The sequence below is a fragment of the Cydia fagiglandana genome, chromosome 15 (assembly GCF_963556715.1).
Source record: "Cydia fagiglandana chromosome 15, ilCydFagi1.1, whole genome shotgun sequence".
Taxonomy (NCBI): domain Eukaryota; kingdom Metazoa; phylum Arthropoda; class Insecta; order Lepidoptera; family Tortricidae; genus Cydia; species Cydia fagiglandana.
This window is the reverse complement of record NC_085946.1, coordinates 17488954-17514734: the sequence shown is the minus strand read 5'-3', so window position 1 is coordinate 17514734 and position 25781 is coordinate 17488954. Positions and strand designations below refer to the sequence as shown.

Genomic DNA, 25781 nt, shown 5'->3' with positions numbered 1-25781 from the left:
TCCACATTTTCTAATAGCTAATGTTGCCTTTTAACGATCCCAATAAAAAAAAATGCGAAAATGCAAAATTTTTGAAAAACGTTAACGTTAACCTGGCGGTGCCAACTTTTTGAGAAACGACCAGAAAGATTGGGAATACTTAAGGGACACTATGTGGCAAAATTGGAAAAGGCGTAAGATGCTAAGCTCAATTTGAGTATGCATTTTTTTCTTATCCAGTAGGTACCTATATCGGTAATATTTCGTAAATTAAATTAAAGCTAAGCAAAATTGGGGTTATACATATGAAATTCATGACATATGAGGATCTCCAAATTGTAACGCTTTTCATGGTTCCACAGCTAAAATGGCAAAAACGGAACACTTTTAATTGCGATATGTCCGTCTGTCTTTCTTTTCATATTTTATTTTATTTTTATTTATTTTCTTTATCTATTTAATAAAGTGCAAACTTACATTACTACACCAATGTATATGTCACAAGCATCAAACTATCAAACGAATATTGATGAAATTTTGGCAGAAGGTGTGTATTGGATTGGATGCCACTACTTAGTTTTGAAGTAATATTGTCGTATAGTAACAACTGTAGCTAGAGGTTGCGACACACGTTTAGAGAATTGTTAACTTGTAGGTACAATTCTACATATATGTATAATTATTACTACAATTTAATGTAGCACAAAACAATTGTCAGCTACAAATTTGTACGTTTTCCGGAAAAACTATGTAGCGTATGTAAAGTTTTGTGATACAATAAATTGTAGACCTGTCGATACAATTTACATATTTGTAAGAATTTTCCACTACAAATTTGTTACTTGTATATTTTGTGGTACGCACATTTGTATCATTACAAACTTGTAACTTGACACTTGTAAAATTGTAATTGTAAGTTTTGTGGGATAGGCCACTGGTGTGCACGTAATGGCACGATCGTAGCTAAAATATAAGTATTCTAGTTCACATACGGCCAAACCTTATACCTATTATAATGCACTCTTTCAGCCAACAATATGAAGCCGCACAGCACATATCCTAACACCAGTATGATGAACGGTTTTCTGACGAGGCCGAAGTGCGCTTGGAAGTGCGCACTGACGCATTCACTAGTTTCAAAATGTTGGGCCGTGTGCGGAGAGAGTAACCGGTGAAGCACACCGGCTTCTCGGGCCCGCAGTGTGCTGAAAAATAAGATAAGATAACATAAGATAAGATAAGGTAAGATAAGATAAGATAAGATAAGATAAGATAAGATAAGATAAGATAAGATAAGATAAGATAAGATAAGATAAGATACTTTATTGGCCAATATACATTACATTTAGCACGACATACATTACATTAGATTTAAAAATTATATTAAAATTATATGTATTAATAATATGTCAGACACTTATTTATAATAGCAGCAGTAGTAGTAATAAACTCTTTATTGTGCAAAAAGATATATAAAAAAAATAGTAAGAAGTACCAAGGCTAACTTATTCCTTTGAGGACACTTACTGTCTGATTCGAACTTTAAGATACGTCAATTGATATATCTAGAAACGATATATGGATAAGATGCGTCAGTGTCAAAAGTGACGTTTTTGTTTGAAGAAATTGTTTGAATGTGACGTATCTTAAGAGCCAACAGGAGTGGTCATTTCTCCATACAAACGTACTCCTCGATTTCCTCCGTGGTTTTTGAAGCTAGAGTAATGATTTTTTCAACACAGATTAATATTGTCAATATCTGTGTCGGACCGTTTTGCTTTTTTTGATATTTTTGTTTTTTAAGGCGCTAGAGCCCTTCAAAAATGGCCAAAATGGCCTAATTAACTATGCCGCAATGAAAGGCGTGGCATTCAAAACTGATATCAATTAGCCAAAAAAGCAAAACAGTCCGACACAGATAATTTCATAATCATTTAGATTTCCAAATTTGGTTACGATTGGTTAAGTTTTGGAGGAGGAAACAGAGGAGTACGAAACCTCGATTTTTGAGATTTTTACGCAGGATTTTTCGCCTTGTCCTTATCGCACTACTTTTAGGTGCCGCTTCCGTTAGCGAGACGGGTATATTTACCTAAAATATTTAAAACTCAGCTCCTGTTTCGCCTTAAAGTCGGAATCGGGCCATTACACTGATTTAAACGTTCCCAATGCTTGCACATTATTATTTAATGAAACGGGGCTTAATTGCGTATAATTACCTAAGCTTATAATTACCTCCAACGTTTCGAATACGACACGTCTTCGTGGTCCCGGACAAAAAAGTGGTTAAAGTTGACATCAACATCTATCTTATTTTTTGTCCACGCACCAGCACACCACTTACGATTTCCGGTTTTTCAACGCTTAGCTATTTATACGCGATTATATTACCTAGTCTTGTTTAAGTAAATGATAATAATAATTGTAAGCCTAGGTATAGAAGATTTCATCTTGTGTTTAAATATATTTTTTTTAAGAAAATTTGTCCACTACAACTTATACAGGAAACATTGAAAAATGGTTTTTACCTCATTTTGAATTCCTCGATGTATTTGAAATTTTTGGATGTAACAAGGTATTTGAGAACGTTCGAAAACATATCAACTTTAATAAGATCACATACTTCGGAGTCGGTGAACGCTGAAAAAAAAAACTACAGTATAATATGATACCAATTTCCTTTTTCAGTGAAAACGTTATTCCAAGTTAAGACTAGTTTTCTGTATCACCTCAGTGCAAAATACTGTGTTGTTGTCCTATGAAACCCCAGAGGTGCAAAGGGCCTTCCCAAGCTCGCGCCACGCCTTCCTATCTTCAGCGACCGCTCTGGCCTCGCTCCAGCTCAACCCGACCGCTCGTAGTTCATTTGTGACGGACCGCTGCCAAGAGTGTACAGGGCGCCCGAAGCCACGGCTTCCGTCCGGCGGTTTCCAACCGAAAGCGATGGTTGCGTTGTTTCCCCTTTCCCAGTGCAAAGTACTAGTTCCCCATAATACAGTCCTTATTTTTTTATAAAACGTCGGTGGGAAACAACAATAATGCCCGCCTGATGGTAAGCAGTCACCATAGCCTATAGACGCTATTGAGCTTACTGTCTGACTTAGTCGATTTGTGTTATATTAGAGATATATCGACCGTGATTACTGTGAGGGGGCAGGTAGAGGAGCCTCACAGGGATGATGGGAATGAAAAGGCAGGATCCAGAGCGATGAGGGGTATTTATTATTTAAATAAAAAGGCACCTGTAACAATACAGGTTACGTGTTAACAGATAGGTATATATAAAAACACTTTCGTAACTCAGAAGGTTAGAAATCAAATAACTTACAATATGTGCCTTGGTGATGATGTAGATATATATCTGGAAGGTGTGCAGGGCCACAAAACGAGCACTATACTGAACTGCACGCACTTATGAATTATTACGTTTACTAATAAAAATCACACTTAAACGGTCGTGTTTAGAAACTTGGGAAGTACAGTCCGTTAGATAAAATGATGTTTATCGATCAAAGTATGTGATCGAACTGAAAATAAAAATCATTGAATGGAATTTGGAATAGGATTTGAATTTCAAAAAGGAATTTAGAATTTGTATGGTGCCAGAAATAGTATGAAGGTCGATAGTGTAACGCTTCGTTACACGCACCGTTACACTACCGGGGTCGCCCTGGAAGGGAAAATCCTGGGGCTTATGGCCAAAGGATTTTTCCGTAATGTAAATATAATGTAATGAATATGGGTATGAGTGATAAATTTAGAAGGTGGGGATGTTATATACAATGTTTATCATACAAGAGAGGCGATTTAAACATGCATACCAAAGGTCATTCATACATCATCTTATAAAATTTTGGTTAATTGTTTAACCAAAATAAGTTTCAATAGAGTACTCCTTTAAGTAGAGGACGTACTCATTAAATCGCTCTCCATTAGTATTAAGGCTTATTAATCAGTAACCACCCGCTGAATATTAATGAATCTAAATATAATATCTACAATAATGTGTACCTACAAAGAGTACGATTGTTGAAATTTATTCAACAAAATAATGCCGTATGGAATGTAGGATTACTACAAAATATCATAAGATAATTCCTTAATGGAATTAATAAATGTACTGTACGGTACGTAGGTACCTAAGTACGTAAATATGAACGTTATGTCAAGGGAAGAAATATATAAATAAGTATTGTTCTAACTCTGGTAGAGTTAGCTTTGAATAACGTTATATGAACGTAATATAACGTTATATAAATTAAATAGTATAAATGAACGTATAAATTCGTACTAAGTAGGTATGTACGAAATGTAATGGGTCCGAAATGTATAATGGGGATGAGATATAATTATAAATGTATAACATTATATACAATATTTTACAAGTTAGGAGCTTAGGAGAAAAGTAGCTAAGTTTGAGCCAAATAAGAATCTAATTAAGGAAAAACAGTATATTATTTATTTTAGAATTTTGGGGAGAGGTTTAAGGTCTCTAATATGCCATCGTCCGAGCATTTTGCCGGACATGTCTTGTAGGACATATACTAAGGGTGATATTTTTTTTAGGATAGAACATTTAATAAACTTGGGTGCAAGTTTAGCAGAATAGTGTTTAGGAGAATTACTAATTGCGTAATTTCGTTTCCAGACGATGTCATTTTCGTTGAATTCGAAATGTTGGTGATGTTTATTATACGATGAAGAATTGGTTTGGTGCGCTCTCCAAAGACGGGCTTGTACTTCGGAGAAGACAGGCTGGAGAAGACCAAGATTATCAGCGTATTCGTCTCTGGGCGCGAATATAATATCATCTGTGAGATCAGATTTATCGTATGCTGATCCACATGTGACTAATTCGCGACCAAATACAAGGAAAGAAGGAGTATAATTTGTTGTTTCATTTACGGAAGTATTAATAGCAAATTGTATCTTATGTAGGTTGATATCCCAATTCCTGTGGTCATCCTGTATGAATGAGGATATTGCTGTGGTAACAACTTTATTATATCTCTCCACGGGCTTTGGTTGGGCGCATTTAATTGCGCAATAGTGTATTTTTGGGATCTGATAGGAGTGGAATAAATCCGTTGTCTCTTGACTAACGAATTGAGGACCATGGTCAAGAATTATGGTCTGTGGGATTCCGTACACTAGGAAAACTAGGTTTTCTAGAATATGAACGATTACTGATGACGTAGCACGTTTAATCGCAAAGAGGAGGCAGTATTTTGAAAAACAGCAAGTAACGACAAAGATGAATCTGTTGTGTTTTAGTGTAGTAGGCAAGGGGCCGATCAAATCTATTGAAATGCATTGAAAGGGTCGAGAGCATTGCTTAGGTTTACCCATTAGGCCAAGTTTTAGTTGGGTTTGGTGTTTGCAAGCTAAGCAAGTCTCGCATTTGGCAATAAAATTTGAAATATCTTTGTACATTCCTGGCCAAAAATATTTCAATTTAACTTTATTGTATGTTTTAAATGTTCCGAAATGAGCGCAAGTTGGGGTGGAATGATTTTCTGTGATAATGGGTATTCTGTACTCTAGTGGGATAACTTCTTTCCAATTATACTCAGATTGGAGTAACGAAGGGGTTTTTGAGTATCGGTATAATTTATTATTATGTATTATGTAATCTGGTGTGGTGTTGGGGTTAGAACTGCATTTAGCGTAGATATTATTATACCAGTCGTCATTGGTATTAGAACTATTGTAGTTAATAACGTCTACTGAAGGTAAGCGTGATAAAGCGTCAGGGATTAGATGATCTTTACCACGTTTATGTTTAATTTCGAAGTTAAATGTAGATAGACGAATACTCCAGCGGGCTAGACGTCCGGTTGGATTATCTAGATGGAGAAACCATTGTAATGCGGAATGGTCTGTGTAGATTGTGAACTTTAAGCCGTTGTCAAGATAGCAACGCCAATGTTCTAGGGCTAGTAAGACACTTAAGAGTTCTCTTTCTGTAATTGAGTAATTTCTTTGGGGACCAGTTAGGGATTTGCTCATATAAGCAATGGGTTTCTCAACGCCATCAAATTCTTGGGTCAGCATGGCACCGATGCCGAAGCTGGATGCATCACAGTGGACTGCGAAGGGTTTTGAGAAGTCTGGGCAAGCAAGAACAGGGGTAGAGACTAGAGCTTCTTTAATGGATTTAAAGGCATTGTCTTCTAGTGATGTCCATTTAAATGGTGGTGCTTTTTTGGAAGTGGAGGTAAGTTTAGTTAGTGGTGCAACCTTTGTGCTGAAATCGGGGATAAAGCGTCTATACCAACTTGCTGTACCTAGGAACTTTTTAACTTCTCGAGGAGTTGTGGGAGGTGGGATGTTAAGTATTGCCTTAACCTTGTCAGGATCTGTTTGAAAGCCGTGTTCATTAACTATGTAACCAAGATATTTAAGTTCTTTTTTGAAAAATGAACACTTGGGGAAGTTTATAGTAATGTTGGCTTGTACTAGCCTTTGGTAAACTTTATTAAGTAAAGTGATGTGTTCATCGAAAGTATTACTTATGATGATAATATCATCTAAGTAGGTAAATACTGAGTTATCAAGGTTTTCAGAAGGGAATAACGCATCCATAAAGCGTTGTTGGGTAGCAGGGGCATTAGTCAATCCAAAAGGCATTACGCGAAACATGTACATGCCTTTTGAGGGTACATGGAAACTAGTTTTAGGTCTATCAGAAGGGCGTAGGGGTATTTCCCAAAATGCTTTTGCTATGTCTATCGATGATAGATATTTAGCATTTTTTAGATTATCTAGAATGTCAGAAATGAGTGGGAGTTTGTAGGCATCTTTGCGCGTAATCGAATTTAGTTTACGGCTGTCGATGCAAAAACGCCACGTTCCATCTTTTTTAGGAGTTATTATGACAGGGTTTAGCCATGGGCTTTCACAGGGTTCGATAACATTAAGCTTTAGCATTTCATCAACTTCTTTGCATAAAGCTTTTTGTTTCTCTGGAGAAAGCCTATAGCATCGCTGTTTGATTGGTGGATGGTCACCGGTATCTATGTGATGTTCAATGAGGTGGGTTCGTCCTAAGGGTTTGGTTTCTGTTGAAATATTTTTAAATTTTTCAATAATAGTATCTGAAATTAACTGTTGAGTTTCAGAAAGGTTGTCATAATTAGTGATGTGTTGGTCGCAGGTGGAAATAACTAGGGTATCTATATGTTTATCAGAATATGACGTTATGTCAGGTAATATGTGGGGAGCTATATTGAATTTTCTCCAAAAATTTGTGCCTAGAATCAAGGGTTGCTTTATAGTAGGGATAACATGAGCGGTAATAATAGCCACAATATTTTTGTACGAAATTGGTAGTTGAATTGTACCAATAGAGTATATAGGGTAGCCGTCGGCTACAGAGCCTACGACTTTATGGTCGTAATTTATGGTAAAATTGTGGGATAAGAGAATTTTATGGGAATTATTTCCGAAAATAGTTAAAGCACTGCCACTGTCTAAGAGGCCACATAAAGTTAAATTATTTGTCTGGATGTTGACATAAGGTCGTTCATCGTATGGATCTTGAGTGAAAAGTGCTGATGTAGTATTGTATGATGACATAAATAATTTAATGGTATCTAACCATTGGTTCCATTCTGTAGCAGTAGTTTTATTTAAGTTACTTTTCTCCTTTATGCGTTTTTTGGAAATTTATGACAAACTGTACATTTTGCAAAAGTGACATTTTGTTTGCCACAGCGGAAGCATACTATATTTTTACTTGTACAAATATCTAAAGAATGATCGTTTGTTCTGCAACGCGGACAGGAGTAACGTAACGTAGAAGGTGGTGCTGTTACAGTATGGACCGGTTTATTAAATGGGAATGGTGGTATGTACGGTTGGGAAGGGGGGGTATGGTTAGAATCTTGTTGAATGTTGGTATAGTTGCTAGAGCTATAAGTAGAGGTAGTATTACAGCTTTCGTACCATTTGCACGATTGGAATAATGTGTCTATAGACGTAACATCTGTAGGAACTAATCTGGAACTGTAATAAGGGCTCATGTTTCTACGGAGGATATCTATTTTTTGTTTTTCAGAAAGGGGTTCATGTAATTTGGAAAAGAGGGCTTCCATGGCTGAAAAATACATTATTATTCGTTCATGTTTTTTTTGTTTACGGGAATGTATATTTTGTAGTAAGTTGTGGTCATGGTCATGCAATTCGAAATCTTTTAAGAAGTGGGTTTTAAATGATTTCCAATCTGTAAGGGTTGTTTTCTTTGACCTATACCAATCTAAAGGAGTGCCTGATAAAAAATCGTATATATATTTGTGTAAGCGTTTGTCGTCAATGTTACGTGCAATTGCAAACTCTTCGATGTTTCGAATAAAATCATAAGGGCAACTATCGCCTTTATAGTTGAATTTTTTAAAATCGCTTGGTTTTGCTTCAGAGAGGTTGGTTAATTTTCGAGCAAGTAGGTCTAAATTTGTGGAATCATCTATCAAAGAGGTTGCTGACGCGTAAGTTGACGTTGTTGTTGACGGTTGTGACATGTTAAATTTTGTTTGACATTTTGACAATAATTCGCATATTTTCGAATAGTTGTCAATAATTTCTGGAGATAATTCAGTGGTAATATGGAGACGTTCTATTCTGTTATATAAATGAAATAAGAAAACCGCTATTCTATCGTGCTTCGCTTGGTTGGTGGTCGCAAGCTGTAGCTGAGAAGAAACTATTGTGAGGCATCTGCTAATTTCGGTGATATCCTGTTCAAGATCATATGGGCTGGAGAGATTCGAACACGGGTCCGCGAATAAATTTGGAGTGAGGAGCTGTCTTAAATCATCAGCCTGCGCGGTGGCTGGGAACTGAATGTTCCTGAGTTTGAGCTCATAGATGAGTTCAGGTTTATTTAATAGTGCTGGATTCATTGTTTATTAAAGTGGATACCTATCACGAAGAGAATAATTGATGTTATCAATATAAATAAAATATGTAGTTATTAAATTTTATTTTTTATTGAATCGAAAGGAGAAGTTTATTGTGATATTAGGCTTAGTTGTGTATATTTATTTAATCGGGTGAAGGATAAGCTATCGGATTATCTCCAACAGTACTGCCGTAAGTCAGGATTGGTTCGCACTTCAGTGACTCCAAGGAGTTTTAAAAACACTTAGGATTGAAACCAATTTGTGAGATTTCAGTGGAAATCTTGGATTGTGTAATTGTATGTGATAGATGTTTTGTGTAATCACTATGTTAAGAGTTTTGTTACGTGGCGCGACAAAAAGCGTAGGACGCTGGCATAATAGGGATTAGAAAATAGATATAGATAAATTGGTATAAGATGATGAATGATGATAGATGTATATGTAATTGGTTATTTAAGGGGGGAATTTTGGTTAAACGGTTGAGGATTAGATAAAAGGTTGGTTGTAAAATAGAAAATTAAATAAAATGATGTTAGGCCGAGAGATATTGCGAAAATTTGAGTTGGGTCGACTATAACCTTTTAGAATTTTGAAAAGATCTTAAAGCTAGCAATTACAAACAATATAAAAAAAAAATTGGTAGAATAAGGAAAAATGTAGAACTGGAACAGCTGGTTGCGGTTGTTGGGTAGGAGTAGGTGCTGGCACGGAGGTACTGGAACGGGCTGCTCAGCGTCGTAGGGTGGGTGGGTGTCTTGTCAGGTCCGGGTTTGAGCACGTTGATGGCGCCAGTGTGAGGGGGCAGGTAGAGGAGCCTCACAGGGATGATGGGAATGAAAAGGCAGGATCCAGAGCGATGAGGGGTATTTATTATTTAAATAAAAAGGCACCTGTAACAATACAGGTTACGTGTTAACAGATAGGTATATATAAAAACACTTTCGTAACTCAGAAGGTTAGAAATCAAATAACTTACAATATGTGCCTTGGTGATGATGTAGATATATATCTGGAAGGTGTGCAGGGCCACAAAACGAGCACTATACTGAACTGCACGCACTTATGAATTATTACGTTTACTAATAAAAATCACACTTAAACGGTCGTGTTTAGAAACTTGGGAAGTACAGTCCGTTAGATAAAATGATGTTTATCGATCAAAGTATGTGATCGAACTGAAAATAAAAATCATTGAATGGAATTTGGAATAGGATTTGAATTTCAAAAAGGAATTTAGAATTTGTATGGTGCCAGAAATAGTATGAAGGTCGATAGTGTAACGCTTCGTTACACGCACCGTTACAATTACCTTTTGCATTGTTTTCGAGCTCCCGATATCAGCATGTAACTGCTTTGAAATATCGGGAGCTCGAAGTCAATACAAAAGGTAATGACGGTGTACATATATATATCTCGGTCGATATACCTAAGTCTCGTGAAACTCACCGTGAATCATTCAAAACTGTTATTATGTAATATTGTACAATATTTTATATTTATTTATTTATTAATATGTACTTACACTGTATCACAGCGGAATGTATAGAGACATAGTCGGACAGGAGAGCTGTTTTGCTCGACTTTACCTCGGCGAGACCCGTGCTTATATTTACCAAACGATGGTTGGTCAACTTATTCTGCATTAAGCTCAGGCGTTGGGAAGACAACTGAAATTGACCGTAGCGTTAGCGAGGGTCTCCGTTTTAACTCGGCCATTTTGCATTCGTAGGTATGTCCGGATGTACCTACTCCTCTACAGGTCGCAATTCTTAAGCGATTCTCGTGAAATTTTGTGACCAGGCCGCGTAGCCAAGATGTCGATCGCTTACGCTCCGTAGCGATCGAAACGCTACTGTCACTGTCTCACTAATATGGAAGAGTGATAGAGAGATATAATGCTTTTCGATATCGAAGCGATAGCAATTGTAACCTTGGCTAGGCCGGCAGGTTCTATTTTTTTTGTCCATCCAGTTCATGGAAATTTCAAAATGCAGAAAATGACATAAGACTTACGGCGCGATTCGGGAAATGAATTAGACATTCACTAGATATGAAATAGTAAAGATATGTGACGTTCCACGGCAAAAAGTACTTTATGGCGGCTGGCGCTTACGCTATTATTAACACCGCTCCAATATTCAGCCGTGGCAATGGTTCATTGGAACTTCACATATCTTTACTATTTCATATCTAGTGCATCTCTAACTCATTTCCCGAATCGCGCCGTTAAGCGCCAATAGCGTCAATGGCGCTTAAGATCATTGTTAGTTCAGTGTAATGGCGACTTAACAAAATAAGTATTTTTCACTTTTACATTTTCTAAGCCCTTAGCCCGAGATCTACAGCTCACAGAGCTACTAGTAGTTAATGTAGTTATATGAGTTAGGTATATGTTTTATCTCCAATTTTAGAATTATTATTGCCAAAAGCGGACCTCAAATGCCGTTAGAATAGAATGTAGACGGAAAAGCGCTGAGGAGGATATCACTTACTTTATTATTATTATGGAGCTGCTCTACAACAACCTGCAAAAAAAAAAAGTTTTTTTGTCAGTAATTTCATTTTTGATACAAACTTTTATCGCTGTCTATACTTTTAATAGTTACCTAACTAATACTCATCGAGACGATTCCAGCACACTCACTGCCGTATTCGAACTTCAAGATATTCACAAGAGACGACACGTACTAGATCCATTCTAGATACGTTATAGTTTAGATATCAACTAGTCCTCTTTTGCATCGTAATTCGGGCAACCAATGTCACTTTTACGTTAGATAGAGTAAGATATCTATTAGATGTGAATTGGATCTCTTGGTCATATCCTGTGGAAATCGTTCAAGAGTATCTCCAGAATCGCGCAAATGTCAAATTTGACAGGTTAGATCTACTTATTGTTATCGTATCTTGGTGATGTCTAAAAGATATCTAATAGATGTTTATTTCAAAATCCGAATCGGGCTCTCAATTAGGTTACGTTGTTTTATCACAGAGTACCTGTGCCTATGGCCACCCCCTGTCTCCATCATCAGATCAGCTCCATACTCCTAGGCTCCATATGTCATCAGAATATTGCACTGTCATCCGATTTTCATATGTTTCCAAAATTTCAGCTCAATCGGAAATCGGGAAGTGATTTACACCAACATACATATTTATCATATTAACAGGATAGTTAATAAAACCTTCTAATAATTAATATTCATTCATAAAAATTAGGCGAAAATGTTGGTGTAAGCAAGATGCACAGATGTTTGAGTTGACGCAGTCGCTAGCATTTAAGACCGCATAAAATGCATGGCGGGGGAACTTACCTACTTAGGCCCACTTGCACGATTCTACTAACCCGGGATTAACCAGTTAAACCTGGAGTTACCATGGTTACCAATACAATTTGACACTTGGTTGACGATTAAACCGCTTAACCCCGGGTTAGAGGGATGGTGCAAGTGGGCCTTATACTCTAAACACACGGTTCGTACCTTGATTGTATCAGCCACGGTATCCAAAACGGCATGTTCATAATCGCTCTCGCCTAAACTCTCCAAGTCCATCTCGTTGTCTCTGTCATGCACTAAGTCGGAGAGCAGGGTAGATGTATAGTAACAATATATTATGTAGGAGAACAAGGAGAAGCTGATAAACGCGATGCGACGCGATGTTAATTCCATTGGGCTTATTGAAATGTCTGGAAAAGTATAAATTTTCTATTTCTTGATACCATGTCGGGGGCAAACAAGCGTACGGCCCTGATGGTAAGCAGTCAGTAGCCAATGGACATGCGCGTTGCCGACCCTTTAACAATCTGTACACTCCTTTTTTGGAGAACCCCATACGGTAGTCCCACAAGAAAACCTCTCATTGGAGCGCGGAAGCATCCGCAGAGGTGCTTATGAATATTTCAACACGCCTTCATTGTCAAGGCGCTAGAGTGCACAATTAAAGGGTGTGATGATAGCTTAAGATGATATCTCAAAACAGTAGCAAGCGGCCTGATTTGAGGTCGTATTCAGTTTTCAAAAAGCCCATTCTATAATTTTAAAATTGGAATTTACAAAAGCGCTGGTGGCCTGGCGGAAGCGCTGGTGAAGGGGAAGAAGAAGGAATTTACAAAAAGACTTACAATGCTGACAGATGATTCCAAACGCAGTCAGCAGCTCCCTCCAAAAGTAGCACTTGAGGTTTTCCCCTAACAGCTTCTGTTCGGCTCGGTTGAGGATGTAAAACAGCACGGAAACCAGCAGAATCATGGCGGCTATAACGTTCCACGTCGGTGTCGAGAATGCGAGGCTGTAGAAGTGCTGAATGTTGGGGATAGGGCGACGAAGGATGTATCCGAACCTGGAATTTTTCTGTTAGCCTAAAGTCTCCCACTGCTGGGCACTTCTTTCTAATTTTGTTGAGGTTGTCTATCCGTAACTGATTCTGGCTAAAACCTTAATTTCTCGTATAAATAATATAAACGATCATATGGCCACCGCTAGGCTGCTTCGAGGTAATTGAAGAGAAGGCTGGAGGTGCGCTGCGTGCTTAGGATGGAGTACGCAGAAGGGAAGGTAGCGGAAGAACTTTAGAAGGTCAACGGTAGCTCCCTGGCTCTCCACGAGGGTCACATCCTTGGCGTCTGGTGGCAGCCGGCCGTAAAAAAAAAACAAGCCAATTCTATTTCTCCTAGTAATGAAAAGGTCACTAAACATAAAATACTCTAATACTAGGGCGTCCCCCTTAAGCGACGGCAACATGGCAGAGAGCACAAGAAATACTAGGGCGTACCCCCTAAGCCACGGAAGAAATACTAGGGCGTACCCCCGAAGCGACGGAAGAGGCATCGAGCCTGCACACCAGAACCATAAATTGCGAATCGCAAGCTGGAATGTAGGCTCGATGACAGGACGCAGCGCTGAATTAGCTGAGGTGCTACTCCGAAGACGCATAAACGCATGTTGCGTACAAGAAACGAAGTGGAAGGGGTCCAAATCGCGGCAAATAGGTAACAACTATAAGCTTATCTACCACGGCGTGGGCCCGCAAAATGGTGTTGGTATCGTGGTGGATAAAGATCTTCAAGAACGAATAGTGGAAGTCAAACGGGTGAGCGACAGAATAATAGCCATAAAACTTGCTCTGGATGGGCAACCGTGCATGAATATTATAAGCGCGTACGCACCTCAAGTGGGCTGTTCGACCGTCGAGAAGCAACTATTCTGGGACGACATGCACGATCTGCTACAGTCAATACCATTAGATGAGCTTAAGTACATCGGTGCGGATTTCAATGGCCATGTAGGTAGAAACTCAACCACGCATCAAAGAGTGCACGGTAACCAGGGATATGGAAAGGTAAACACAGAAGGCGAAATTATACTACAATTTGCGTCAACCTTTGACCTCGCCATCGTCAACACCTTCTTTACTAAATCACAGCAACACCTTATTACCTACAAAAGTGGAGGAAACCATACACAAATAGATTTCATCTTGACCAATCGCTCTTGCCTTAAAAGGTGTAGAGACTGCAAGGTAATCCCCGGGGAACCCTTGACCACACAGCACCGAATCCTAGTCGCAGAATTTGTCATGCTAAAGTCTGTGAAAGTAAAGAAGGACAAGACATCAAGAATTCGCTGGCACAGATTATACCGTCAGGAGGGAACACAACTGTGCAATGACATCATAAGCCACTGCCGAGAAATGAAGACCGATGGCAATTCTAACACCATATGGCAACAGTTCCATACCTTTTGCGACCAAAAAGCCACCACGCTACTCGGAATATCAAAAGGACCACTATGTGGAGACAAAGACCCGAAATGGTGGCAGGAGGACGTAAAAGAGAAAGTAGAACACAAAAAACTCCTTTTCAAGCTGTGGCAGCAAACAAATGATGATGGGGACAAAACAGCCTACAAAGAGGCGAAGAAAGACGCAAAGAGAACGGTGGCACAAGCAAAGGCCAGCTCGGAAAACAACATCTACGCCAAACTCGAAGCAGCCAAAAACGACCGAGAAATCTTCAAAATAGCAAAATGCAGAAACAATAACACCAAAGATGTAAAGACCATAAAGTACATCAAAAATGAAAGCGGCCAACTACTCACAGATAACAAGCAAATCCAGGATAGATGGAGGGAATATTACTCACAGTTGCTTAATGAAACATATCCTAGCTTAGACCCCCCCAAACCGCCGTTACCGATCGCGGGACCAATACCCTGTATAACACCAGAAGAGACACAAATCGCTATTCGAGCAATGGCTAATAACAAAGCGACCGGTCCAGACAGTATACCCACTGAATTATGGAAGAAATTGGGGGCGGATGGAGTAGTATTCCTGACAAACCTCTTCAACAAAATTCTGACTGATGGAATGCCGGACGAATGGAGGAACAGTCTTTTGGTTCCATTCTATAAAAATAAAGGGGATGTTAGACTCTGTGGAAACTACAGGGCAATAAAACTAATCCCACATACCCTGAAGATATGGGAACGCATCATATGTAATCGATTACTCCAACTGGCAGAAGTAACAGAAAACCAGTGTGGCTTCGTCGCAGGTAAATCGACCACCGACGCCATCCACACAGTCAGAATTTTAATGGAACAGTATAGGGACAACAAGACTGACCTACATATGGTTTTCATCGATCTGGAAAAGGCGTTCGACCGAGTTCCACGAAAGTTGATTTGGCAAGCCATGCAAGCGCACAACATACCAGAGCATTACGTGAATGTTGTGAGAGACATGTACTTAAACGTCAAAACAAAAGTGCGCTGCGCAGCCGGAACGAGCGAAGAATTTGAAGTCCAGGTCGGCGTTCATCAAGGCTCAGTATTGAGTCCCTTCTTGTTTAACCTGGTTATGAACCATCTAACAGCCAGCTTGCAGCAAGCACCGCCGTGGAACCTACTATACGCAGACGACATCGTTTTGATCAGCGAAAACGCAAACAACCTAGAAGTAATTCTAGAAAATTGGAGGACAGCACTGGAATCAGCTGGGCTACGTATCAGTAGACCAAAGACTGAATACCTTCACTGTAACTTTAGCGGCGTTAGTAGCCTTGACACCATTAAACTACAGCACACCCCACTAAAAAAGGTAGACAGCTTTAAATATCTTGGCTCAGTTATTAGCAGCGATGGATCTATAGATGCTGACATAACCCACCGAATAAACACAGGATGGATGAAGTGGAAGGAGCTGTCGGGTGTGCTGTGTGACAAAAGAATGCCTGTGCACATCAAGGGTAAAGTGTACAAGGCTGCAGTGCGTCCAGCTATGTTATATGGGGCGGAGTGTTGGCCTTTAAAGAAACAACAGGAAAATAAGCTGCACACTGCGGAAATGAGAATGCTGCGTTGGGCAGGTGGTGTGACATTACTGGATCGCGTACGAAACTTACACATACGAGGCAGTTTCAGAGTAAAACCTATCCCTGACAAACTGGAAGAAACTCGACTCAGATGGTTTGGTCACGTCATGCGGCGACCACCTGACCACATGACACAGAAAGTGCTGCACATTTACCCACCGCCGTCGACGAGGCGAGGAAGACCCCGACAAACATGGATGGTCACTATAAATAGGGACTTAAATAAATCAAAAATACCAGCCCAGACGACCCGGGACAGACAGTCCTGGCGAAGAATTACTAGGAGAGCCGACCCCAAATGATGGGATTAAGGCTAGGAAGAAGAAGAAGAGAGATCATATATTTACTATCGCATACTGTCTAAAATGTTTGCTTGTTTTACTTTGTATTAAACAATAACTTAATAGTTACAAATCGTTCATAAAATCCAAACTCGGCAAATCCAAAATCGTTCATAAAATCTAAAATCCAAATCCAGACGCGGCAGACCCAGATGGAGATGGCGGGACGATCTGGACACTTTTCTCAACAACTGGCCAGAGCAGGCGCTATGTTGGGAGTCGAGGAAGACAATGGGAGAGGCCTATGCCCAGTAGTGGGACACCATAAAAGGCTAGCTAAAAAAAAGTAGCCACACGTAACGACACACCATAAATACCATAATGAGTCTTACTTCCAATCCATTACAGGCGCAATTGGTGTGCAGTTAACCATGATGGGAGACCAAAGGGACCAAGGCTTGGCAAAGATGTCCACGTCATCGACATACAAGCCCTTTTCATCGTGGTGATAGCCTTCGGTATAGGTAATACTGAAAAAAAAGCAAACCCTTGAGCAACAACCACACAACTGCCAGTGCCATCTCCTACCGGAGGTCGGTTATCATGAGGGCTATACGGACTTTAAGGATGACTCACGTTAGACCGGGCCAGGGCTATAACCGCGAAAATCGAAGTTCGCAAATTACGGGCATTTTTCTCTGTCACTCTAATTACGCCTTCATTGGAGTAAAAGAGAAAGATCCCCGCAATTTGCGAATTTCTGTTTTCGCGGTAGCCCCTCAGGTACGGGCCGGATCTTCCAGCTCTTCGTTTTCTATGGCAAGCATCACGTGATCACCGGTCATCTGTCATGGAAAAGTAAGCGCCGGAAGCTCCGGCCCGGTCTAACGTGAGTCATCTTTTAGACACAACTAAGTACTAGGAGACATCAAAATTACTATATCTAAATAAATGATGTCTATTTATCATTCAGGTTATCAATATTGGTTACAATTCCTTACTTATGATAGGTAATTATGAGATGCCATAGGACTTGCGTCTCCCTTCACAGGGGGTCGTTGCGTTCGTCTCGGAGTACGTTATGCAGTCCGGTGTGGACGCCACGGTGAATGTTTCTATCAGACCTACTGGGTATAATACTATAATTACTTGAACTTGTGAATCTCCTGTAGCAACAGCAGAACCTTGCAGCCGACTTGCGTCTCCCGCCAAAGGGGGTAGTTGCGTTCGTCTTGCACTACCGTTATGCAGTCCGATGTGGACGCCACGGTGAATGCTTCCTTCATCAGACCTATTGGGTATTAACCTAATAAAGGTTAATACGATAATTACTTGAACTTGTGAATCTCCTGTAGCAGCAGAAGAACCTTGCAGCCGACTTGCGTCTCCCGCCACAGGGGGTCGTTGCGTTCGTCTCGGAGTACCGTTATGCAGTCCGGTGTGGACGCCACGGTCAATGTTTCCCCCTGCATCAGACCTACTGGGTATTAACCTATTGAATTTAATAAATGGTTTTCAGATTAACTAAAGCAGATTTTATATGACTTACTGATTATTTTAAGGACTTACAATTTAAGTAATTCTTTAACTTGAATGTTCTTCTCTGAACTTCAACACGGCTATACAATTTAACTAGTAAAGAAAATTAATCTCGCTCTATTTAAGCAAAGTAAAAAAAGAAAAGTAAGTGGAATGAAATATTTTTACACTACTTGTATTATCTGTACCGTAAAATGTGCCTATTTTATTTAGATCCCACTGGATAATTTTGCTCCAACATTTTTTTTATATACTTATATTACAACCTTATTTACGTTTTACCCCATACCAAAGTAAAAAAGGACTGTAATAGTAGCCTACGTTATTCTTACGTGGCTGTAGTGTGTGAAAGACCGCCTGTTCCCAAACTTTGGTGTAAGGAGCTTCAAATATTGACACTGCATTAAGACAACCTAAAACACTTCGTTAAAGCAATTTGTATGTCAGTAATCCAATCATATTTCAATCTGGTAAATATTTGTGGTAACTCTTGTTAGGACGAGGGGAAATAATTTAACACTTTAACTTTAGCAAACATTATGTAACATGTTTTCAATTTGGAAATGACAATAGAAGGAAATAGTACATTTCGATTCAATACAAAAATTATGCTTGGCTGTGGGGTTCGCCGCAAAAAGAATGGAGATTTAAATGAGTGCCAAGTTCTATGCAAAATCCAAATATGTATTTATAGGAACAAAATAACATAAACAAGTATTAAACTCTATTTCTTTGCTTTATTGGATACCTATAACAATTGCTGTTATTTAAAAAAAATGCGAGATCTTAAAGCAGGTTAGATTTGACTTGGCCAGTTTTCATTACATCAGTCATTTTATAAAGTTATTCAACATATATATTTTGTAATTCTGATAAAAACTGGCCAAGCCAAATCTAACCTACTTTAAGATCTCGCATTTTTTTTAAATAACAGCAATTGGTATAGGTATCCAATAAAGCAAAGAAATAGAGTTTAATACTTGTTTATAATGTTATTTTGTTCCTATAAATACATATTTGGATTTTGCATAGAACTTGGCAATCATTTAAATCTCCATTCTTTTTGCGGCGAACCCCACAGCCAAGCATAATTTTTGTATTGAACTTGGCTCTCCTTTTTTACATTTATGTTTTTGATGGGATATCAATACTTTTTGTAAAGAAAACTAGGCAGGTATTGAGATTTAATGTTTTTTCTTGTGTTTCCGCTGCATGTTTTTTACTTCTGTTCTTTGTATTAATTATGTGGTGCCGCGCGCCGCCAACGACACACCGTTGGCCGGTTGTTTAGCGCGTATTACAGGTTTTTTGTATGGGGACGCCCCCTATTTTTTAACTTTTTTTATTTTTAGATTTTTTCCTACGCTTACACACAATTACCGAGCTGGATTCCAAATTTCATCCTTCTAGGTCATCTGGAAGTAGGTTAGGTTTAGGTACTATATGTCAGTCACAATAAAAAAGAAATTTGTATGGGAACCCCCCCTATTTATTAACTTTTTTTTGTTTTTAGATTTTTTCCTACGCTTACACACAATAACGGAGCTGGATTCCAAATTTCATCCTTCTAGGTCATCTGGAAGTAGGTTAGGTTTAAGTACTTATGTCAGTCACAATAAAAAATGGTTTTTTTGTATGGGGACCCCCCCTATTTTATAACTTTTTTAATTTTTAGATTTTTTCCTACGCTTTCACACAATAACTGAGCTGGATTCCAAATTTCATCCTTCTAGGTCATCTGGAAGTAGGTTAGGTTTAGGTACTTATATGTCAGTCACAATAAAAAATGGTTTTTTTGTATGGGGACCCCCCCTATTTTATAACTTTTTTTAATTTTTAGATTTTTTCCTACGCTTTCACACAATAACTGAGCTGGATTCCAAATTTCATCCTTCTAGGTCATCTGGAAGTAGGTTAGGTTTAGGTACTATAGGTATGTCAGTCAGTCTTAAAATTTACGACTTTTTGACCTTCATATCTTTATAACCGTTTGAGCTAGCTTCATGAAATTTGGGCATCTAGATGTCCTTATGGATATAATTAAACACACGTAGTTTTATGTGTTTACGTTAAAGATGTTTTGAGTTATAGAAGGGTCAAAAGTGGCACCAAGTGGTTCGTGTAATATTACACTTGGCGCTGGCTAGCCAGTTCCTTTGCTTGAACTTGGCTTGACACGCTGCCGCGTGTCTAGATGTGGTGCCGCGCGCCGCCAACGACACACCGTTGGCCGGTTGTTTAGCGCGTATTACAGGTTTTTTATATGGGGACCCCCCCTATTTTTTAACTTTTTTTATTTTTAGATTTTTTCCTACGCTTACACACAATTACCGAGCTGGATTCCAAATTTCATCCTTCTAGGTCATCTGGAAGTAGGTTAGGTTTAGGTACTATATGTCAGTCACAATAAAAAAGAAATTTGTATGGGAACCCCCCCTATTTATTAACTTTTTTTTGTTTTTAGATTTTTTCCTACGCTTACACACAATAACCGAGCTGGATTCCAAATTTCATCCTTCTAGGTCATCTGGAAGTAGGTTAGGTTTAGGTACTTATATGTCAGTCACAATAAAAAATGGTTTTTTTGTATGGGGACCCCCCCTATTTTATAACTTTTTTTAATTTTTAGATTTTTTCCTACGCTTTCACACAATAACTGAGCTGGATTCCAAATTTCATCCTTCTAGGTCATCTGGAAGTAGGTTAGGTTTAGGTACTATAGGTATGTCAGTCAGTCTTAAAATTTACGACTTTTTGACCTTCATATCTTTATAACCGTTTGAGCTAGCTTCATGAAATTTGGGCTTCTAGATGTCCTTATGGATATAATTAAACACACGTAGTTTTATGTGTTTACGTCAAAGATGTTTTGAGTTATAGAAGGGTCAAAAGTGGCACCAAGTGGTTCGTGTAATATTACACTTGGCGCTGGCTAGCCAGTTCCTTTGCTTGAACTTGGCTTGACACGCTGCCGCGTGTCTAGATGCTAGTGCGGAAGGTATGTCATTACTTCACGAGTACCGAGATATCGCCTGCGGCTCGTGGCAAGACTCGGGACGAGTGAAGAATGACATTTCCGCACGTGTATCGAACGACGTTTTTTAATACAGTTGCGAAAAAATAAGAAAAACATTGTTAATCGTACACTAAACAAAAGTGGTAACAGTGACAGCTCGGTTAGACGTCGTCTTTAAGTATATTATATCTATGGGCGTTTGGCAGCTATTCCGTTCCATTCAGTCAACTTATTAAGAACGGAATTTTCAATATTGAATATTAAAAAATAAACGTGTTATAATGATGAAGTAATTAAATATGAAATATGTAATATTTTTCGTATTCTTACATTAACGGTAGGTTTTTATGCTGATTACGACGTTTAAAGGAAACTAATATTAACACTCATCAATAAGTAGTCGTGAATTGGAACAAGTATAAATTTAAAAAAATTGGAAAAGTAAAAAGCACTAGTTCGAGATAACCAACTTTCCGCACGCTAAACAGCTACGTAAAGTAGCACTTTTTGAGCAACTGTATTAAAAAATAATTATTGCTTAAAGTTAATAATGAAACAAAAACCTAGATCGTACGTGCTTGCAATTTTTAAATTATTGGTTTAAAAAATATTGGTTAAAGGATTATAAGACTTATAACTTATAAGTAGGATTAAGGCATACATAATTATTTGAGCATTCAAAGCAGCTGAAGCATAACCTCGGTGAGTACTCGTAACGTACATAGGTACCGTAAAACGGGGTGAGTAGGTTTCGCGGGGAGAGGTGGGTATGAATGGGGAGAGAACGTTTGAGAGGGGGGTGAGAAGGGTTTTTAAGGCCACTGCTACAAAAATAATGTATTCCAATTTAAAATGGGGCTATAGTAATACGCATAATAAAAAAAAAACGATCCAACAATCTTCAAAAATCACCTTTGTATGAAAAACTGAGAGGGTTAATACGAAGCACTACGAGGTGAGGTGGGTTTTCCTCTTTATCTTCAAAGTTATGAAATGGAACTACCCAAAATAAAATACAAACTAAAATACAAACGTCCGAACCACTTATTATATACACCATTCAGTTTTCACATGTAAAAATAAAATTTTATCGAGGTTTGAAAGTCAAATTTCAGTCAACTCACCCCATTTTACGGTACGTAATATGAATACCCAGTAATCGTGGAAGGCTTCTTCCACGAAATTAACGATTCCGGGAACCTATTTCCCATTGTCAGCCATCTTGTATTCTTGGCCCACTATTGTGTACCCACTTGAAACGTATTATTATGGTTCAGTAGACAATTTACAAGCTTTTATTTAACTTGCCTTGTTGGTATGTAAGTACGTTATTTTGTTAGTATGGGTCAAAACTTGGAAGCTAAATTTGACCCACTTCCCTATTTCCGAAATTATGCATAGGTACAGTAGGTATATGTAAATCGGTTGACAATGCAATATAATGATGTTATGGAGCTGATCTGATGATGGAGGCAAGAGGTGGCCATGGGAACTCTGTGATAAAACAAAGTAAACTAATTGTGTTTGCGGTTGTTAAAATTGTCTCGGTGAGTAGGTATTAGTTGACTGTGGAAATAAAATACAGTCAGTGATAAAAGCTTGTACCAAAAATGAAACTTTTACCAAAAACTTATCGTATGAAATAAGGTGTATTCGGGTAATACCGAATGTCGGATAATAATCCGAAATTCACAAGAAAATCACCCTAAATTCCATCATAATAAAAGTATCTTTTCGGAATTATCCGACAGTTTTCGACATTCGGAATTACCCGAGTAAACCTTAGTTGCAAAACTTAGTAGGTATTTTGTACTACTGGTACTATTAGATAGCACCACTGCATAAAAACGCTCAGCTTGTTTTCTATATAGTAATTTCCAACGTGGTTCAGTGAAGGGGACGGACTGAAAACCAGCGCTGCGCGGGCAATTTGTATTGTAATGATGGATGACGCAGCGTATGCTGAGCCCGCTCCTTTTGCCGCGCATGCCAAGATTTTTTTTTAATTTTATTATATTTTGTAACCTGTCTATTTTTTTGTGTGGCAATAAATAGTTTCTTATTCTTACCCAGTAACTTAATGACGTATTACTAATTATAAAATGGACAACAAAGCGATCTTTCGTATGTTCTTGTGAATAAACATTCATTCAATTATTCGTTCGTTCGTACTATTAGGTATTCGTTCGTTATATTCATACCTTGAGAATACTCGCCAAATAACCTTCATTGTACGCTGATTAAACGAATAAGATAATAATGGTCATTAGCACGACATAAATCACCGGAAATTTCGAATTGTCGAGTTCACTTTAACATGATTATCACTACAATTGAGTTGGTTGTGGAATAATTTGATTCGGAGGCTATTTTATGGTTAATTCTAGTGTTATTTTGACATTATAGGCAAATATACGTAATTATTATTAATATATTAAAGAGTTAAAAAATAACTGGTCATCTTATTAAAACGACGGTCGTATAAGTCGTATTTATATAAGTATGGCGTTTTGTGTTGTATGAGAGTTCCGTACCCTCCACAATGCGTAGTTCGATACGCACTTGGCCCGTTTTTTCATAACTTTTAACTACCTATAATAAATATGTTAATTATATAACTTAGTTATTCTAGTTCGTTGACTGCAAGTTTTTTTCTCTTTTATCGATAATAAGTTTAGTGTTTTTTCTATTGATTGCCTATTACCTACCCGTACCGTGAGTCACAGACGGTGTCAAAACTGACATACATTATTTAAGTATACGCTAACGTCTACGTAATTTACTTTCTAATCTTTCTATACATCTATCACACTAATAATATGCGAGTACGAGCGAAATGCATAGACAGTAAGTTAGGTTCTCGATAGCGTTTATGTTAGTACCAAACTGTGGTGTGGTGGTAGCAACAAAGGTTGTAGTTAGCTTACAAAAACCTTGTGTTTTAAACAAAACTTTTCCAATACCGTGCTTTGTTTGAGTTGTAAATTTTAACTTGCTTTCTAGATTGAAACAATTGGTGGGAATTTGTGCCTGAAGCATGCAAATAACCAATTTCAATCATACCTGTTTGAACCTGTTGGTTGCATGGCTACAATTCAGTGTTTATTTTAAAAAGTTCTAGTTTCACTTTTTGTTTATTTAGTTCTACTTTTCTAGCTGTTGTTTGTATTTGAAGCCAAATTCTATTTGGAGCGCCTCCGTTCTCCAATGATGAAAAATATAGGGTATGGTTTATTATTAACGTACTCATCATAATACAAGTTCAAGTTTATATAGCGTCATAACTTGCTATCTAAGAATTGTCAGTTTCTCTTATCTATTTAGATGGTCAAGCAAGTCTTGTCAGCAGAAAAAGGCGCGAAGTTCAAATTTTCTATGTGACGATATCCCTTCGCGCCTATATTTTTAAAATTTGCCGCCTTTTTCTATTGACAAGATCTTGACCAACTTTACATAGCTCCTATTTTCTCTCACTCTCTTCTTACTTGGCAGTGCCGACTGCCGACACTGATCTCACCTACACCAGAAGTTGTAAGTTCCAGGTAAGTACATATCAGCATAGTCATGATAGAAAAAAAAACAGTAATGCAGTTGCAACCCGAATGACACCTTAAACCAATCATTGAAACCACTGAACCAATCAGCTCAATGCATAAATGCAGTCACTTTACTACAGTCATTTTACATACGTGCAAATATGACATTATCTGTGATAACATAATTCACAACTGCAATGTATAATTTAATGCACATCCCGTGCATACAACCACTAATAATTATGGCTCATAACTTCAAAGGATTATCAACTTTAGAGCCTTTGAAAATAAGACTGGTTATCGAATTTCAGAAATCATTTAAGGCCCTTTCAGACTAATGTGACATATTGTCTATTGCGCGTTAGAAAACAATACCTTCTGTAATAATTTAATGAAATGTTTGAAGAGTTTATTGTGCAATACACGGCATGACAATACATGACTTGCAGAAATCATACTATAGTTATGTACTTATATCAAAAGACGCACGCATCGCAAGGATTTTTAAGACATGTTTTTTTACAGTACCTCCTATAATATATACAGCCATTAAAGTATTTTGGTCATAATTAATCACCTAGGCCGGCTTTTACGGTTAGTATGATTCTAATATTAGATATGTGTGTATAACACACACACACAACATATTGTATGTCTACTGCCTAAAATATGAAGTTTGTTCAGTCAATTCTACAATAGGCCATTATTAGACGTAGGTACCTACAAAAATACGGAATATTTATACTTATTGTTTTACTTTTTAGTCTCCGTAGCAAACTTTGTTTTACCCTCTTGCTTTGAAACCCTCGCAACGCTCATGATTCCAGTTTTTGAACCAATCCAATTCCTTCTTTCGCTTGCTCGGGTATCAATATTAGCACGAGAGGTTAAACAACAACTTTGGGCCCTTGTAAAACAATAACTATTAACGGATACCTACTTATGAAACGTTACGTTCACGTTGAAACAGCTGGGCACGTAATTACAGTGCATGTACATAATAATGTAATGTATAATAGCACATTAGAATACCGTTTAGAAAAATAATAGGTACCATTGCTAAACGTTAAAATGGCGTAAAAAACAATGGTTCCAGCGAACAGCTTCCATTACATTCCATGACTAATAAAACGCGAGGCGATACACTATTTTTTC

The 25781-nt window shown here is 38.1% G+C and overlaps 1 protein-coding gene across 1 annotated transcript; it reads right to left on the bottom strand.

The window, feature by feature from the left end:
• Positions 1-18009, bottom strand: LOC134671484 (uncharacterized). Its single transcript, XM_063529350.1, has 8 exons — positions 17868-18009; positions 16928-17065; positions 13003-13220; positions 12362-12567; positions 11372-11404; positions 10402-10546; positions 2508-2619; positions 1-1184 (listed from the first exon to the last, which is right to left on the bottom strand). Exons 1-8 carry the CDS (start codon positions 18005-18007, stop codon positions 959-961), a joined length of 1218 nt encoding a protein of 405 aa, XP_063385420.1. The 5' UTR covers positions 18008-18009; the 3' UTR covers positions 1-958.
• Positions 18010-25781: the final 7772 nt, after the last annotated feature.

Coding starts and splice junctions, on each gene's coding strand:
- LOC134671484 (XM_063529350.1), bottom strand. CDS start 18,007: ATGCAGGGGGAAACATTGACCGTGGCGTCCACACCGGACTGCATAACG. Junction 13,221..16,927: donor GCGCCTGTAATGGATTGGAA/GTAAGACTCATT, acceptor GAAAAATTCCAG/GTTCGGATACATCCTTCGTC. Junction 1,185..2,507: donor ATCGAGGAATTCAAAATGAG/GTAAAAACCATT, acceptor CTTATTTTTCAG/CACACTGCGGGCCCGAGAAG.